Genomic DNA, 19952 nt, shown 5'->3' with positions numbered 1-19952 from the left:
ATTTAGGACTTCCCTGGGGGCATTTGGTTCTCACATTTGGATGCTCCTGTAAAGAAAGGCCAGTGAGCTGCACACTTGAACTTTTCGGCTCCTTCCACCATATTTGGGATGTATGAAACACTACACCTCAAAGTGTGGTATCTGGTTTCCAAAACAGCTGCCCCAGGGGCCAGATGATGCAGTCTAGAAATATGGGGGAGTTAGTATCTGTTAGGTACATTTTGACCATTAAGAAAAGAAGCGGACTGAGCCAGGCAAATTCTCCCTCCTTCCTCCCTCTCGTGCACTATTCTGTGCAGTTTCTCTGTATTGTTTGTTTGGAGACTTTTAAAAAAATATATGTTTTTATTGATTTTTAGAGAGAGAGAGAGGGATAGAGAAATAAAAACATCAATGAGAGGGAAACATTGACCGCTGCCTCCTGCACGCCCCTTACTGGGGATCTAGCTGCAACCTGGGCATATGTCCTGATTGGGAATTGAACTGTGATCTCCTGGTTGATTCTCAACCACTGAGCCATGACGGCCGGACAAGGATAATTTTTTAACAGTACAGGAAAACAAGAAAAGGTGCTGGTGGGCCACCAGAAATACTGAGGCACTCTTGGTAAACAGAAAGGTGGAATCAAATTGATAGAAATCCAAGGAGACAAAATTGCAGTTCGAATCACCAGAGGCAAGAGCTGTTCTTTGTAACTGTCGTTTAAAAAACTCCAATCTCAGAATGAAAAAGGAGAAAGAGAGAATACTATGCTGCTGTAAAAAGGAAGAAACTCCTACCATTCGCAACAGCATGGATGGACCTGGAGAGCATTATTCTAAGCGAAATAAGTCAGTCAGAGAAATAAATACCACATGATCTCACTCATTTGTGGAAAATAATGAACAACATAAATGGATGAACAAACACAGACCCAGAGACAGAGAAGCATCGATCAGACTGTCAAAACTCAGAGGGGAGGCAGGGGAGGGTGGGGGAAGGAGGAGAGATCAACCAAAGGACTTGTATGCATGCAGATAAGCCTAACCAATGGACACAGACACTAAGGGGGTGAGGGTATGAACTGGGAGGTGGGGGGGCAATGGGGGAATAAGGACACATATGTAATGCCTTAATCAATAAGGAATAAAAAAAAAGAAAAAGGAGAAAGAGCAGAAGTGGGCCTTAGGTAAGTTACTGGGTGGAGGGGGGCAAAAAGGGAGAAAATCAGAGACATCTGTAATACTGTCAACAATCAAATAAAATAAAATAAAATAAAATAAAATAAAATAAAATAAAATTTTAAAAGTTCATTTGTAGATTCTCCTCCAGCACCTCATAGATTGGCTAGAAGTTGCCACTTTCACCTCTATAATGAAGCTCCAAGAATTGTTCTTTAACGAAAGTGAATAATCAATCTGCCCAACCTTCTGTATAATAACCATGAACATTAAGACATTTGATCATGTAATAGGCCACAAAGACAATCTTGAGAACCTCGTTAAATGTAGAAAAATGTAAGGAACATTTTCTAAACACAATATAATCAAACTAAAACAACTTTTTATACTAGAAACTTTTATAAAACATCCTAAAGTCTATCTGAAGATGGCTGCTTGAGCCAACTTGTCTACCTTCCCAGTGATCCACTGAAATGACAGAAGAATTAATAAAGTACAGATGTTTCTGACATAATGGGGCTGTGCCCTAATAAACCCATCATAAGTTGAAAATGCATTTAATATTGAACACTATAGCCTAGCCTAGCCTACCTCAAACTTGCTCAAAGCATTTATACATTAGCCTCCAGTTGGGCAAAATCATCTAACGTAAAACCTATTTTATAATAAAGTTTTGACTATCATGTAATTTATGTGTAAACACAAAACGCAATACAAAAAACCCCCTGAAAACACAGTACAAAAGTATCAGTTATTTACCCTCATGATTGTGTGGCTAATGAAGCTGTGGTTCACTGCCACTGCCCAGTATCACAAGAGAGCACCGTATCAAATATTGCTAGCCTGGGAAAACATCAAAATTCAAAGTACTGTTTCCACTGAATGCATATTGCTTTTGCACTATTGTAAAGTTGAAAAACTGTAAGTTGAACCATCATTAGTCGGGAAACCATCTGTACTGGAAAATAAGAAATTCTGAAGAATTCCTTAAAAAAAGAAAGAAGTTCAGATAAGATTTAAAAGGGTGAAGGGAACCAGAAGCCAAAATAAGCAGGAAGAATCAACTAAAAAGATAAGAGTATATCCAGAGAAACTCAAAGCAGAGCATAAATGGATGGAAAAAGCAAGAACTACCCTCAGAACTGAAGGGCTATTGGGCCTATAACACTCTTACACCAGCAGGTGGCACTCTAATAACCTTTAATAACTGAACTTCCTACCTACTACCTAGGAAGGGCTCCCTAGGATAGGTGTGGGTAATGCTGAGAAAGGAGCATATCAGGGTCTGAGGTAACCTCAACCCACCACAGTAATAATGAAGGAGAGAAGCACATTTGTAAAGAGGGGACTAGCTCAGCCTATCTGTTCCCTGGTTAATCACCCTAAAGAAAAGAGGATGGTCAGAGTGTCCTACCCCCTTAGTGTCTGAACCAGGTCCCATACAGTGATAACTTGATTCATACATTTTATGAATATAATATTCAGTTAAAACTGTAAAACACATAATATGTTGCCCAGAGCACCATTGGCCTATGTCTTTGGTTCAAAAACAATGTTCCCATAAGCACATGTTCCCCTAAGAAAGAATAAATCTTAATAGAGCCAACAGAGTGAACTGATCTGGACTAAATCTAGGCAATACTATGGAGACAGGGTAGTTTTCTCATTGTCTCTCAGTTTCCTTTCTTCCTCTGTCCCCCATCCAATACTTTCCTGATTTCTAAAGTCTAGTGTCCATCAAAAGTAGAAAAGTTAAAAAAAAAAAAGAAAAGTTATGACGACTGTGGTTCTCATATGTGATTGGTTGGCTGACTTTCAGTGTAAATGTCATACACCCTTAGCAGTGCCCCTCAAGCCCTCTGTCTCTGATGGAGAATCAGAAGATCTGTTTTCTCTAACAGTTCCTTAAGGTGTGAATGGGATAGTAGGGACTGAGCACTTCTCTGAGCCTCAGGTCCCCACCATCCTCTTGTGAGAAATAGAGACTAACAACAAAAGCTAAATCTAACAAAAAAGGTACAAACTTTGGATGTAAGCAATAATAAAACATCAGAGAAAACACAAAAATACCTTAAAAATGGAGACATAGCCCAAGTTCTTGGATGGAAAGACTTGGCAGTGTAAAGATGTCATTATCCCCCAAATTGATCTATAAATTCAGAGGAATTCCAGTCAGAGTCACAATAGAGTTTTTAAAAAATCATGGAGCTTGACCAGAAGATTCTAAAATGTAACTTATGAGTGGATAAAAAGCTGTGGTACATTTACACTTGGCCATAAAAAAGGAAATGTTCCCTTTTGCAACAGCATGTATGTATCTGGAGAGCATTATGCAAAATAAATAAGCCAGTTAGAGAAAGACAAGTACCATATGATTTCACTCATATGTGGAATCTAATGAACAAAATGAACTAACAAACAAAATAGTGTCAGACTCTTAGAGAGGAGAGGGGGTTGGAGGGCTAGATGGAAAAGATGAAGGGATTAAGTGGGAAAACAACACCCTTCATAGACATAGACAACAGCATAGTGATCACCAGAGGGGAAGGGAGTGGGGGGAGGTAGAAGAGAGTATAGGGGGGATAAATGGTGATGGAAGGGGATTTGACTTGGGGTGGTGAACACACAATACAATGCACAGATGATGTATTATAGAATTATATACCTGAAACGATATATTTTTATTAACCAACTAGTAGCCCTGCACACGAATCTGTGCACCAGTAGCTTTCTGCAGGGCCTGGCCGCTCTGCGCCCACTGCCCAGAGGCCCATTTGTAGCCAGGTGTGGAACACCAGGTGCGGAACACCCCCACTGGCCTCTCTGTGCCTGCTGCCCAGAGGGCCTCTGTGGCTGGGTGCAATGCTTGCCTCATTGCCGCGTCAACGAAGCAAGCATTCCACCAGGCTGCTCACACTTGCTGCTCTCAGCGGCCACCCCCTGCTGAGACTGGGGGACTCTGGCGGGGCTGAGAGGACTGGGCGCCGCCTTCTTGTGGCTATGGGTGCCACCATCTTTGTGATGGAGTGACGGTTAATTTGCACATTACCATTTTATTAGATAGGATGTCATTCCAATACATTCGATAACATAAAATGTACCTGGAGAGGCAAAGAGCCTACAGAAGGATGGAGTGGGAGGACTTTCTTTCTGGATAATCCGTCAATTATGGAGCTGCAGTCCCTGACACAGGGTCATGCTGAAGTGGAAGAGAAAGCAGAGAAACAGATCCCCCCACATGGGAACTCTTTACATATAGCTGATGTGGCCCCCAGAGCATTGGGGACAAAAAGGCCCATGCACCATCAACTTTCTCCTTTAAGATGACTACAGAAATCTAGTCTCTCACCTTATCTTCCTTTACTATAGACTCTATAGTATAGAGCTCTGAACACAGTCAAGGCCTCATAAGTGCCTTGTGATAAATGGATTGACTTATAAACTGTACCATCCTTCTACTTGCCTACCCTCATGGAGAGATCTCCTGTATGACACTTAAAACCTCTCAACTTAAGTACTCCTTTAGCCAGGATTTTCAACTTTGGCACCACTGACATTCTGGGTCAAATAATTCTTTGAGGGGGTTGCTGTCCTATGCATTGTAAGATGTTTCACAACATCTACCGACTAGATTCAGAGAACAGACTGACAGGTGTCAGAGGGGAGGGGGTTGTTGAATGTTGTCTTGGGGGGGGGGATAAAATTCTCACTCCTTTCCCCCCTACCACATTCTCATTTATGATGTCACATCCTCCTTGTGACTGATTTTATTTTTTATTGCCCTTGTGGCAGATTTTAGAATGTTCACAAATAACCTATAACCTAGCCTCCACTTATCCAAGAGGACTGCACAATCTCACCCTTATGGTCAGACTTAGCCATTTGATGACCCAGTTCATGCTTAGCCACACTCTCCTTTCTCTTTGCCAGGCCACCTGTGTGGCTGCTCTGTGTCCCTGGGTCCTGACATGAGGGTGTTATAATGTGGAGAAGAGCCCCAGTTCAGCTGAGATGGACAAGAAACATGAGTGATAAACTGTGGTTGTCTGTCATTTCAGCATAACCCAGTTGGCTCTGAGCCCATATCCCTCCCCACCAGAATAAACCCTGGTGTGAAATAATAAAAAATACACATCCTGGCCTCTTCCGCCACTTTCTGGCATAGGCCACCTAAAACCCTTGTAACTTCCTAAGTGATAAGAACACTATTTGTTCTAATGAGGCAACACTGAGGTGACTCCTGAATGGGGGCTGTTCACAAGAAAGACCAAGCCATGATTAGAAGCTTAGAACTTTCAGCTTCACCTTCCATTCTCTTGAAAAAGAAGAGGGGCTGGAAATATAATGATGGATCATGCCTACATGATGAAGCCTAGATGAAATCCCAATAGTATGAGGTGCAAAGAGCTTCTGGATTGGTGAATACATTCATATGCTTGGAGAGAAATAAAATCCAACACTACGGGGACAGAAGCTCCTGTGCTTTGGACCTTTCCAGATGTCACTCTATGTATCTCTTCATCTGGCTGTTCATCTGCATCCTTTATCACATTCCTTATTGTAAACATTTTAGCAATTGACTGAACTCAAGAAGGGGTCATGGAAACCTTGGATTTATAGCCATTTTTTCAGAATACAGGGAACAACCTGGAACTTGCAATTGGCATCTGGAAGGCAGGAGCAGACTTGTAGGACTGAGTCCTTAACCTGTGGGCACTAAGCTAACTCTGGCTAGTGTCAGAACTGAATTGTATTGTGGAACACACAGATGATGTTGTACAGAATAGGTTAGTGTGGGGGGAAAACCAGAAGTGTTCTGACTGTGGTAGTAGTGTGACGCTAAAGAAGAAACACTGGAGTATTTACCCAAACACCAGGGATGCTTCGCCATCTACCCCACCCCTGGTCAGGCCTGGCCCAGGGGGTAATAAATCTCAAGGTCACCATTTCTCAAGAAACTGCTTAAGAGAAAAATGAGGCCTCCTTTCACCTTCTCTACAGGACTCAGAGCAGGGAGTCACCTGGAACACCCATGGGGACCATGAAGGGCTTTCCAAGCTGCAGGTTGTGACTCATAAACAGGCCAATAGAATGTTGTATGTCACTTGAGCAGAATTTCATGTCTTTAATGAATTACAATGGAATAGCATAGCGTATCACTGAACAATAGAAAATATCAGAGTATCACAAGTGCAAAGGGTCAGCTTGATTTCATAGAGCATTTGGTTTAGAGTCACTGCAAAATGTGTTGTGTATTGTGAGTCTTGGTGAAGAAAGCTCAGAAGGCTCCTTTTGTGATGCATGCACTGCTCTTTCTCACACATCCCTGCATTTCCCAAATGTCTTCTAGGAATGGGGATTAGCTATAGACCCAGTCTAAAAACGATTGAAACACAAATCAGACAGGAGGGTATAAAGAGTCATTTAGGACCTCATCAGAAGAGCATGATCCACATCATGCTCATCAGTGTGTGGGGGAGAGGGCTAATTGAAGGTGGGCTCAGATCCATGTACAGGCTGATTTCTGGGTTTGGGAAAAACCATAGTCTCTTGGCATCTCAAAATCTGGATCTGTCTCATGGAGCAGGGGGAGGAGGAAAGCATTATCTACCTTGGAACCAAAGGCAAATTATTCCCTCTCATGACTGCAAAGTGTTTTCAAGTCGTCCTTTCCTGTACTTGTCTCCCTTGTTGGGCACCCAGTCAGGGTGTACCACCTTTCCAGAGAGGAAGAAAAAGGAAATCTTTCAGGATCTACTTTGGGGATTCTCTTCTATTTTTACACGGAGAATAATGTACCCAATGTCTAATATAAGAATATTGAATTTGAGGAATGCAGTGCTATATTAGGGTAAAAGAGAATTTGTTTCTGCTGAGGCAGAGGTGGAGCAGCATCCTCACTGACCCAGGCAGGACTCCCCTCTCACTGCTGAGCCAGTTCTGGGGGACCTCAGCCCTGGATATACTGACCCCTCACACCATCCTCCCTGACACCCTCTCCTTTCGATGGCTGTGACAGCACACACTGGGTCCTGGGTCTCCCTTGCCTGTATGCGAGGCCCTCTCCCACACACCCTGTGCATCTGTGTCCTCCCCTGCCCACACTGTCACCAGAACACTGCCTCTCCCTCTCTGTAAGCTGTGCTCTGGAGGTTCCCAGTCTTGGAAAAATTATTCCACATCTTCTCCCCTGAGTTCTGGAACAGAGTCCAGAGCACCTCTGTCTCATTCCACAATATCCATAATGGAATACAGCCCTTGAATCTCAGATCTGACAGAGAGTAAAGGCAAACCGTTCATCATATAAAAACTGGAAATATCCCCCAGGAGAATGTCAAGGTCAGGTGGGCAAGGGCATTTGTGTCTTGTTCCCTAATGTCTCCTCAGCACCACGGACAGCGTTCAGTACCCAGTACATGGCTCTTAGGTGTTGGCCGAACAAATGAAATCTTTGATGCAGCAATTCCACTACTAAGTCTATGTGCAAATAAATCACTCACACATGTGCACAGTGTTTGTGCACAAGAAAGAGAGGAAGAAACAACTGAGGAAAAAAAGTCTGTTTATTAACTGACAGAGAGTAAATGAATAGTGGGGGTTTGCAACACAGAGCAACTGCTCAATAGGAAACAGCATAAAAGGAACATGCTCAGGACACTCTGATAGTGGAGAAGAGTAAGTAGAAGATGCTCATAGTCAAACCGTTACTGTGTGCGCCTGTGTGTGTGTATAAATGAAGAGAAAAGCAAGAGCAGGTAGGAGATGCTCAAACTATTAGTGTGTGTGTGCCTGTGTGTGTGTGTACAAATGCGGAGAAGAGCATCTGGAATCTAGCAACTGGAATGCCTTACCAGTCACATTTGGGGAGAGAGAGGGGAGTGCTCCTCTGTGCAGAGATACCTGACAGTCCCTGTTTCCCAAAGTAAGTGCATGGATACACGGACAGGAACATGCGTTAGGAATAGGTGTTACTATACACTATAAAACTAACATCTAACAGAACATTTGTCACATTAACATAATAACATAGTGCTGAGCTTTTCACTACTGTAAGCTCTTTCTTTTAGTTGCTGTTCTCCTGATGGCCTGTACTTCACAGTCGTGCCCATGTTCAGGAAGGGCCACCAGGTTCTGCTTCTTTTCATGGGCACTTGTCACATCCCTGAGGTGGAGACAAGGAGAGAGAAAGGAAGTAAGTGGCAGTGAGCTCCCATTGCCTGATCCGTTAATACCTAACCCCTCATCCTGACCTGCAGGACCCTGAGCACTCAGATTCCTCCCCACCTCATGCTGTGCATGCACCCGCCACTGCTCCTCAAAGCGAATCATCTGCTCATGCCAGAGGGACTCTCATCTGTGGTATGAGTTCCTAGGCTAGAGGAAGCAGGGGCCTATAGTTCAAGAGCTGACCAGTGGGTGGAGCCCAGGGCATGCTGGGTAGGGAGATCCCTGGCTACACAGAGAAGGGAGTAGAAAGAGGGAGGGAAGCCTCGTCATTTAGTCTCAGTGCAGCATTCCAAGGGTCTTGGCAAAGGAACGATTTAGGGAAGGAATGACAAGGTGCGACTATGAGAACAGTGTGTTTTGCAGCAGTGTGGGCTGGAAGGAAAGGCCACTTACATAGTTCATCATCTTCCTCTGGGTCACTGATCTCTTCGTACACAATGTGGTTCTTTCTTTCCCTCAGCCTGCCAACCCAGACATTAGTCTCTTCTTTCTTGGATTCTGTGAGCTCCAGCACTGAGGCAGCAGCTTGAAAGAAACCTGGGACATTTGGGGTGAAAGTAACTTACCTGGAATCAGGACGAGAGCTGGAGGAACAGCTTCCTCCCAGACAGAAATCCTAGCAGAGGACATTGTTCCTCTTCTGATCCCTCCAGCCACAGAGCTAGCAGGCAGGGAACCATACCTGAATGTCTATCACCTGGCTCACACTTTTTTTTTTTTTAATATATTTTATTGATTTTTTTACAGAGAGGAAGGGAGAGAGAGAGAGAGTTAGAAACATCGATGTGAGAGATACACCGATCAGCTGCCTCCTGCACATCTCCTACTGGGGATGTGCCCGCAACCCAGGTACATGCCCTTGACCGGAATCGAACCTGGGACCCTTCAGTCCACAGGCCGACGCTCTATCCACTGAGCCAAACCGGTTTCGGCTGGCTCACACTTTTTGACCCACCCTGGTGATCCCCTGAAACTCTGCCCCTCCCTACTTGCAGGCTCATCCAAGCCATTTCCAGTGGCTCTTCCATACAAATGGCCTCTCTTGCCTCATGCTTCTCTCAAAAAAAAGCAGAATCTGGCCTCAATGTGCCCCATACCTCTCAATATGTGGCCTCAGGCCCGGCACTAGTGGCAGATCCCCTCGGATCAGAGTTTGGCCTCTCCTGGGCATCTCCAATCCTAACACTAGTAGCAGCCATCTGTAGATCGCTTTGACATTCATGCTGGGTGGCCCCAGGCAGGGCATAGGCAGTAGCTGACTTTGCACCTCCCAGGAGGCTCCGGAGCCAGTGCATCCATTGGTCAGCTTTGACCATGCCAGAATACAACCCTACCACCTCTAAGAGTGACGCACTCAAGGGGCGGACTTGGTCAGCACCAAAGCCCCACTGAATCAAGTCCTCCTCCATAGTGTTGGCTCTTGTCCAGCAGCTCTTCTGCTGTAGTGGTAGCTGATCCTCCAAGGTGATTGGCTTAGGACAGTGGTCGGAAAACTGCGGCTCGTGAGCCACATGCAGCTCTTTGGCCCCTTGAGTGTGGCTCTTCCACAAAATACCAACTTCTGCGCATGGGCCATGAAGTTTCAATTGCACTGTACGTGCACGCCCACAGATGGTATTTTGTGGAAGAGCCACACTCAAGGGGCCAAGGAGCCGCATGTGGCTTGTGAGCCACAGTTTGCCAACCACTGGCCTAGGGGCAATCCCTCCCAGTGACACCATCATCAACCAAGGCTTAACTACAAAAGCGTAGTGCAGAAGAGGAAGATGGTGACTGGCAAGAAAGCAGGGAGGGAGAGAGTGTGAGAGAGTGAGGAAGTGAAAGAAGAGTGTTTACATGTGGTGTGTGTGTGTGTGTGTGTGTGTGTGTGTGAGCTAGGGACAGTTAGATTCTGCAGGACTTTTGGGGGCTGGCAGACCGGGCAGTCTTAGACTGCAAAACCCTGCTGCCACTGCAAACACTCTGGGGCTGCTGGCGCTGGCACAGAAACCACGCCATCTTGAAGGGCAAAACTGCTGCAACTAGGATCTTAGCCTCACCACCACCCAGACTGGTCTCAGATGCAAACTTGGACCCTACAGACACTCTGGACAAAGACCTGAAACTACAGCTGAAGACGCACAGACACTGAGAATCCAGATATCCCGGCTGTTTGAAGAAATAATGATAGAAAACTTCCCTGATATAGGGAAGAAAAAACTTACACAAATGCAAGAAGCTCACAGAATCCCAAACAAAATGAACCCCAAAAGACCAACGCCAAGGCACATTATAATTAAATTGGCAAACACCAACAACAAAGTGAGAATCTTAAAAAGCGGCCAGAGAGAGACAGAAAGTTACCTACAAAGGATCCCCCATCAGACTGGCCACTGATTTCTCAACAGAAACACATCAGGTCAGAAGGTAATGGAATAAAATATACAACGTCATGCAAAGGAAGGGTCTGAATCCAAGAATACTGTACCCAGCAAGGCTATCAATCAAAATTGAGGGTTAAATCAGGAGCTTCACAGATAAAAAAGGACTAAGGGACTTTATTACCACCAAACCAGCAATGCAAGAAATGCTAAAGGTCTGCTGTAAAAGGAAGGAATAGGAAGAGAAGAAGGAACACAGGCATAAAAAATACAAATGGCGACAAACAAGTACCTATCAATAATAACTTTAAATGTAAGTGGATTAAATGCCCCAATCAAAAGACATAGGGTAGCTGAGTGGATAAGAAAACATGACCCACATATCTGCTGTCTATAGGAAACCCACCTCAGAAAAAAGGACTCATACAGACTGATGGTGAAGGGATGGAAAAAGGTTTTTCAGGCGAATGGAAATGAAAAAAAAGCTGGGGTAGCCATACGTATATATGACAAATTAGATCTCAAAGTGAAGGTCATAACAAGGGATAAGGAAGGCCACTTCATAATAATAAAGGGAGCAATCCAACAAGAAGAAATGAATCTGGTAAACATATATGCACCCAATACAGGAGCACCCAAATACATAAAAAAACTTCAAGAGGATATCAGGGGAGAGATTGACAACAATACAGTCATAGTAGGGAACTTTAATACCCCACGATCACCATTGGACAAATCCTCTAAACAAAAACTCAGCAAAGAACAAAGAAATAGGATGCAAATGTCAGAAATGGATGATATAGAGCTCAAAACCACACTTTTAAGATCTTTCAATAATTTTCTAGAAACTGCCAATAAATGTAGTGAGATCCTCAAGAAATCTAATGAGACCCTCAATGTTGTGATAAAGAACCAACTAGAAATTAGTCATACACTGACTGAAATAAAGAATATTATACAGACTCCAAACAGCAGACCAGAGGAGCGCAAGAATCAAGTCAAAGATTTGAAATGTGAAGAAGCAAAAAACACCCAACCAGAAAAGCAAAATGAAAAAAGAATCCAAAAATACGAAGATAGTGTAAGGAGCCTCTGGGACAGCTTCAAGCGCACCAACAACAGAATTATAGGGGTGCCAGAGGATGAGAGAGAGCAAGATATTGAAAACCTATTTGAAGAAATAATGACAGAAAACTTACCCCACTTGGTGAAAGAAATAGACTTACAGGTCCAAGAAGCGCAGAGAACCCCAAACAAAAGGAATCCAAAGAGAACCACACCAAGACACATCATAATTAAAATGCCAAGAGCAAAAGACAAAGAGAGAATCTTAAAAGCAGCAAGAGAAAGAAACTCAGTTACCTACAAGGGAATACCCATACGACTGTCAGCTGATTTCTCAACAGAAACTTTGCAGGCCAGAAGGGAGTGGCAAGAAATATTCAAAGTGATGAATACCAAGAACCTACAACCAAGATTACTTTATCCAGCAAAGCTATCATTCAGAATTGAAGGTCAGATAAAGAGCTTCACAGATAAGGAAAAGCTAAAGGAGTTCATCACTACCAAACCAGTATTATATGAAATGCTGAAAGGTATCCTTTAAGAAGAGGAAGAAGAAGGAAAAGGTAAAGATACAAATTATGAACAACAAATATGCATCTATCAACAAGTGAATCTAAGAATCCAGTGAATAAATAATCTGATGAACAGAATGAACTGGTGATTATAATAGAATCGGGGACATAGAAAGGGAATGGACTGACTATTATTGGGGGGGAAAGGTGTGTGGGAGAGGCGGGAAGAGACTGGACAAAAATCGTGCACCTATGGATGAGGACAGTGGGTGGGGAGTGAGGGCGGAGGGTGGGGCGGGAACTGGGAGGAGGGGAGTTATGGGGGAGAAAAAGAGGAACAAATGTAATAATCTGAACAATAAAGATTTAATAAAAAAAAAAACTCAGCAAAGAAACATCAATCCTAAATGACTCACTAGATCAGATGGAATTAATTGACATCTTCAGAACATTTCACCCCAAAGCCACAAAATATACATTCTTCTCAAGTGCACATGGGACATTTTCAAAGATAGACCACATATTAGGGCACAAAGTCTCTTCAAATTCAAGAGGATAGAAATCCTATCAAGCATCTTCTCAAATCACAATGGCATAAAACTAGAAATCAACTACAATAAAAACAATAAAAACCCAAACACCTGGAGGCTAAATAGCATGCTATTAAACAATGATTGGGTTACCAGAGAGATCAAAGAAGAAATAAAAAGCATCATAGCAACAAACGACAATGAAAATACAACAATCCAAAATCTATGGGACACAGTGAAAGCAGTCTTGAGGGGGAAGTTCATAGCTCTACAAGCCTACCACAAAAAATAAGAAACAATGGTAATAAATTATCTAACCCTACAACTCAAAGAGTTAGAAAGAGAACAACAAAAAAATCCCAGCATAAGCAGAAGGAAGGAAATAATAAAGATCAGAGCAGAGATAAACAAAATAGAGACCAAAAAACAAAACAAAACAAAAAAAACCCACACAAAAAAACAAAACCCACAATCCAAAAGATCAACAAAACCAAGAGTTAGTTCTTTGAAAGGATAAACAAGATTGATGAACCTCTAGCCAGGCTCACCAAGAAGCAAAGAGAGAGGACCCAAAAAACAAAATCAGAAATGAAAGAGGTGCAATAACAACCAATCCCACAGAAATACAAACAATTATGAAAAAATACTATGAACAACTCTATTCCAACAAAAAGGACAACCTAGATGAAATGGACATATTCTTAGAAAAATACAAGCTTCCAAAACTCAACCAAGAAGAATAAAAAAACCTGAATAGGTTGATAACTACTGAAGAAATTGAAACAGTGATCAAAACTCTTCCAACATATAAGCATAACCAATGGACACAAGACACTGGGGAGTAGGGGAGGCCGGGGGAACGTCAAGGGGGGAAAAAGGAGACATATGTAATACTCTTTGTAATACTTTAAGCAATAAAACAAAATTTAAAAAAGCCTCTTCCAGCAAACAATAGCCCTGGTCCAGACGGCTTTACAGGGGAGTTCTGCCAAGCATTCAAAGAAGAACTAAAACCTGTCCTACTCAGACTATTCCAAAAAATTCAAGAGAAAGGCACACTTCCAAGCTCTTTCTATGAAGCCAGCATTACCCTAATTCCAATACCAGATAAAGATACCACAAAAAAGAGAACTACAGGCCAATATCCTTGATGAACGTAGCTGCTAAAATCCTCAACAAAATTCTAGCAAATCTGATTCAGCAATACATTAGAAAGATCAAATACCATGACCAAGTGGGATATATTCCAGGAATGCAAGGATGGTACAATATCTGCAAATCAATAAGTGAGATATATCACATAAACAAACTGAGAGACAAAAATCACGTAATCATATCAATTGATGCAGAAAAAGCATTTGGCAAAATCCAACACCATTTCTTGATAAAAACTCTCAGCAAAGTGGGAATAGAGGAATCATACCTCAACATAATAAAAGCCCTATGTGACAAACCTACAGCCAACATCATACTCAGTGGGCATAAACTAAAACTATTTCCCCTAAGAATAGGAACAAGACAAGGATGCCCACTTTCACCACTCCTGTTTGACATAATACTAGAAGTACTAGCCATAATGATCAGACAAGAAGAAGAAATAAAAGGCATCCAAATTAGAAAAGAAGTAAAACTATCCTTATTTGCAGATGACATGATACTATACATAGAAAACCCCAAAGACTCCATAAAAAACTACTGGACTTAATAAATGAATTTGGCAATGTAGCAAGATACAAAAATAATGCCCAGAAATCTATGGCCTTTTTATACACCAATAATGAACTCACAGAAAGAGAAATGAAAAAAACAATCCCATTTACCGTTGCACCAAAAAAACTAAGATACCTAGGAATAAACTTAACCAAGGACGTAAAAGACCTGTACTCGGAAAAGTACAGGGCATTGAAAAAAGAGATAGAGAAAGACATAAACAAATGGAAGAACATACCACATTCATGGATTGGTAGAATCAACATCATTAAAATGTCCATACTACCCAAAGCAATCTATAGATTCAATGCAATACCTATTAAAATACCAACAGCATATTTGAAAGATCTAGAACAAACTCTCCAAATATTCATTTGGAATAAAAAAGACCCTGAATAGCCAGAGCTGTCCTGAGAAAGAAGAACAAAGTTAGTTGGAGGGATCACAATACCAGACATCAAACTATATTACCAAGCCACGGTTCTCAAAACTGCCTGGTACTGGTACAAGAACAGACATTTAGACCAATGGAACAGAATAGAGGATAAAGCAATTGACCCAAGCCATTATACTCAATTAATATTTTACAAAGGAGGCAAGAGTATACAATGGAGTCAAAACAGTCTCTTTAATAAATGGTGCTGGGAAATTTGGTCAGATACATGCAAAAAAATGAAACTAGATCACCAACTTACACCATACACAAAAACAAACTCAAAATTGCTAAAGGACTTGAGTAAGATGGGAAACCATAAAAACCCTACAAGAGTCCATAGGCAGCAAAATTGCAGACATATGTCATAGCAATATCTTCACAGACACAGATCCTAGGGCAAGAGAGACTAAGGAGAAAGTAAACAAATGGGACTACATCAAAATAAAAAGCTTCTGCACAGCAAAAGAAACCATCAATAAAACAACAAGAAAGCCCACTGCATGGGAGAACATATTTGCCAATATTATATCCAATAAGGGTTTAATCTCCAACATTTACAGGGAAGTCATACAATTTAACAAAAGGAAGATAACCAAATCAAAAAATGGGCAAAGGACCTAAATAGACACTTTTCGAAAGAGGACATTCAGAAAGCCAAGACACATGAAAACATGCTCAAAGTCACTAATCATCTGAGAGATGAAAATCAAAACAACAATGAGGTACCACCTCACACCTTTCAGAATAGCTATCATCAACAAATCAACAAATGACAAACGCTGGAGAGGATGTGGAGAAAAAGGAACACTCTTGCACTGCTGGTGGGAATGCAGACTGGTGCAGCCATTTTGGAAAATAGTATGGCGTTTCCTCAAAACACTATAAATGGAACTGCTATTTGACCCAGTGATCCCACTTCTAGGAATATATCCCAAGAAGCCAGAAACACCAATCAGAAAGGATATATGCACCCCTATGTTCATAGCAGCACAATTTACAATAGCTAATATTTGGAAACAACCTAAATGCCCATCAGCAGATGAGTGGATTAGAAAACCGTGGCACATCTACACAATGGAATACTACACTGCTATAAAAAAGAAGGAATTCTTACCATTTGCAGCAGCATGGATGGAACTGGAGAGCATTATGCCAAGTGAAATAAGCCAGGCAGTGAAAGAAAAAAATACCACATGATCTCACTTATTTATGGATAATAAAGAACATTATAACCTAATGAACAAAAAGATAGATACAGAGGCAGAGAAGCATCGAACAGACTTTCAAATTACAGGGGGAAGGCTGGGGAGTGTTGGGGGGGTGTAAGAGATCAATCGAAGGACTTATATGCGTGCACATAAGCATAACCAATGGACACAAGACACTAGGAGGAAGGTGGGGGAAGGGCATGTGCTGGGGGGTAGGGGAGGCCGGGGGAAGGTCAATGGGGGAAAAAAGGAGACATATGTACTACTATTTGTAATACTTTAAACAAGAAAATAAAAAAAGAAATTGAAGCAGTTATCAAAGAGCTTCTAGCAGCCCTAACCGGTTTGGCTCAGTGGATAGAGCGTTGGCCTGGGGACTGAAGGGTCCCAGGTTCGATTCCACTCAAGGGCATTTGCCTTGGTTGTGGGCACATCCCCAGTAGGGGGTGTGCAGGAGGCAGCTGGTCGATGTTTCTCTCTCATCGATGTTTCTAACTCTCTATCCCTCTCCCTTCCTCTCTGTGAAAAATCAATAAAATATATTTTTTTAAAAAAGCTTCCAGCAAACAAAAGCCCTGGACCAGATGCCTTCACAGAGTTTTATCAAACATTCAAAGAAGAACTAAACCTATCTTCCTCAGACTATACCAAAAAATTCAAGAGGATGGAACACTTTCAAGCTCATTCTATGAAGCCAGCATTACCTTAATCCCAAAGCCAAATAAAGACAATACAAAGAGAGTTACAGGCCAATATCCCTCATGAACATAGATGCCAACATTCTCAACAAAATTCTAGCAAATAGAATCTAGCATTACCTTAGAAAGATCATATACCATGACCAAATGGGATTTATTCTGGGGATGCAAGGATGGTACAATATCTGCAAATCAATAAATGTGTTACACCACATAAACAAATTGAGAGATAAAAACCATATAATAATATCCATTGATGCAGAAAAAGCATTTGACAAAATCCAACACCATTTCTTGATAAAAACTCTTAGCAAGGTGGGAATAGAGGGATCATACCTCAACATAATAAAATCCATATATGACAAACCCACAGCCAACGTCATACTCAATGGGCAAAAACTAAAACCATTTCCCCTAAGAACAGGAACAAGACAGGGATGCCCATTCTCACCACTCCTGTTCAACATAGTACTGGAAATACTAGCCATTGCGATCAGACAAGAAGAAGAAATAGGTCTTCAGTTCCTTTAGCTGAAGGTCCTCTGACCCCCAATGCTTTTCAAAATTATAACTCGTCTCCAGACTCTTTATTAGTCTCTGGATTCCTATGTCATCTACGCGCAGCCTTTTCCAGATTCCTGAACCCTTCTTGATGCTGTGACATGCACCCCGGCATAAATGGTGTCCCGAACTGGGGCTTTCTGAACCCTGGAAGTGCCAGCAATAAATGGACGCCCGAAATGGGACAAGAGCACCAACAATAAATGGCGCCCAAGCACCGACAACCCTGGAAGCACCTGCATTAATGGCGTTGGACATCTGGAAAAGAAGAATTCGCCTGAGCGGAAACAGCACCAGTTATGGTGACACCAGCGCCTGGCGGAGCCACGCCGGGGGGGGGGTCATGGCGATGAGCTATAATTCGAAGGATGAGGTGGACAGCGGGCCCCCGTGCGCTCCCCGGGGCGCCACGAAGAACCGGAGGCCGGATAACACGGCCTTCAAACAGCATCGCCTGCCAGCTTGGCAGCCCATCCTTATGGCTGGCATGGTGCTCCCTACCTTCATCATCATCGGCCTCATCTTCATCCCAACTGGCAAAGGCATCTTCGTCACTTCTAAGAAAATCCATGAGATCGAGACTGATTACTTCGGAATAGGCACTTCCAGTCCCTGCAATAAATGTTTGTCCTGGAATGTGACACCTGTATTTGTACAATTAACTTCACACTGGAACAGTTATTTGAGGGCAATGTGTTTATATATTATGGACTGTCTAATTTCTATCAAAACCACCGTCGTTATGTGAAATCTCGAGATGATAGTCAACTAAATGGAGATCCTACTGCTTTACTTAATCCCAGTAAGGAATGTGAGCCTTACCGAAAAAATGAAGACAAACCAATTGCTCCTTGTGGAGCTATTGCCAACAGCATGTTTAATGATACATTAGAATTGTTTCTGGCTGTCAATGGATCATTTTCAACAGCAATTCCTTTGAAAAAGAAAGGTATTGCTTGGTGGACAGATAAAAATGTGAAATTTAGAAATCCCCCTGGAGAAGGCCCCCTAGAAGAACGATTCAAAGATACAACAAAGCCAGTAAACTGGGTTAACCCAATATACTTGCTGGATTCTGACCAAGATAATAATGGGTTCATAAATGAAGATTTTATTGTTTGGATGCGTACTGCAGCATTGCCTACTTTTCATAAGTTATATCGTATTATAGAGCGGAAAAGTGATTTACATCCAATGTTACTAGCTGGAGACTACTTTTTGAATATCAAATACAATTACTCTGTACATTCTTTTGATGGACGAAAATGGATGATCTTAAGCACTATTTCATGGATGGGAGGAAAAAATCCATTTTTGGGAATTGCTTATATCACCACTAGATCCAACTCCTTCCTTCTGGGAGTTGTATTGCTAGTAATTAATCATAAGTATAGAAACAGTAGTAATACTGCTGACATTACCATTTAATTTTATATTCTGAAAACAAACTTACCGCATGTACATCAAGGCCAGTTCTGTTCAGCCTAGCTTTTGAATGCCTATGTCTGGTTAGTATGTCATTTTTGAGGTTGGCATATCACTTTTTATTTAAAAAAGTCTTTGTCCTTTACTTCATTCCTATGGATGACTTATGAAAATATATGATGGGTATAAAACAAATTAACCTTATTGATCATGTCAGCACTGTAACTACTGAAATGGCATTCTAATGTTTGCTTCTTGATGGGACAGCTCATATGCATAGAGCCTCTCTCATGTGAAATGTGCCTGCTGCTTAAATGTTTATGCTGTGTTGATAAATATTATATTGACATACGTGCTGTATATGTGTGCCTATTGTGTAAAGAGAGGAATTACAAGATGTATGAGTAAAATGATTTGCTAACTTTCAGGATTCAAAGTTATGAAAAAATGAAGAAAGACCAAATCTAAATAAAACACTTCATCATCGTCAAAAAAAGAAGAAGAGCCCTAACCGGTTTGGCTCAGTGGATAGAGCGTCGGCCTGCAGACTGAAAGGTCCCAGGTTCGATTCCGGTCAAGGGCATGTACCTTGGTTGCGGGCACATCCCCAGTAGGAGGTGTGCAGGAGGCAGCTGATCAATGTTTCTCTCTCATCGATGTTTCTAACTCTCTATCCCTCTCCCTTCCTCTCTGTAAAAAAATCAATAAAATGTATTTTTTTAAAAAAGAAGAAATAAAAGGCATCCAAATTGGAAAAGAAGAAGTAAAACTGACCTTATTCACAGATGACATGATATTGTACATAGAAAACCCCAAAGACTCCATGAAAAAACTACTACACTTAAAAGATGAATTCGGCAATGTAGCAGGATACAAAATTAACACCCAGAAATCTATGGCATTTTTATACATCAATAATGAACTAACAGAAAGAAAAACTAAAAAAGCAATCCCATTTACCATTGCAACAAAAAAATTAAGATACCTAGGAATAAATTTAACCGAGACAAAGGACCTGTACTCAGAAAATTTAAGGACACTGAAAAAAGAGATAGACAAG

The 19952-nt window shown here is 41.8% G+C and overlaps 1 protein-coding gene across 1 annotated transcript; it reads left to right on the top strand.

Moving 5' to 3' along the window:
• Positions 1–17810: 17810 nt before the first annotated feature.
• Positions 17811–19000, top strand: LOC118653971 (cell cycle control protein 50A-like). Its single transcript, XM_036305006.1, is given in 2 exon segments — positions 17811–18108; positions 18111–19000. Coding segments are annotated over 2 exon segments (1083 nt in total). The 3' UTR covers positions 18896–19000.
• The last annotated feature ends 952 nt before the right edge of the window (positions 19001–19952 follow it).

Source organism: Myotis myotis, unplaced genomic scaffold, assembly GCF_014108235.1.
Source record: "Myotis myotis isolate mMyoMyo1 unplaced genomic scaffold, mMyoMyo1.p scaffold_m19_p_4, whole genome shotgun sequence".
NCBI classification, from domain to species: Eukaryota; Metazoa; Chordata; class Mammalia; order Chiroptera; family Vespertilionidae; genus Myotis; species Myotis myotis.
This window is presented reverse-complemented; position numbering and strand designations above follow the sequence as displayed.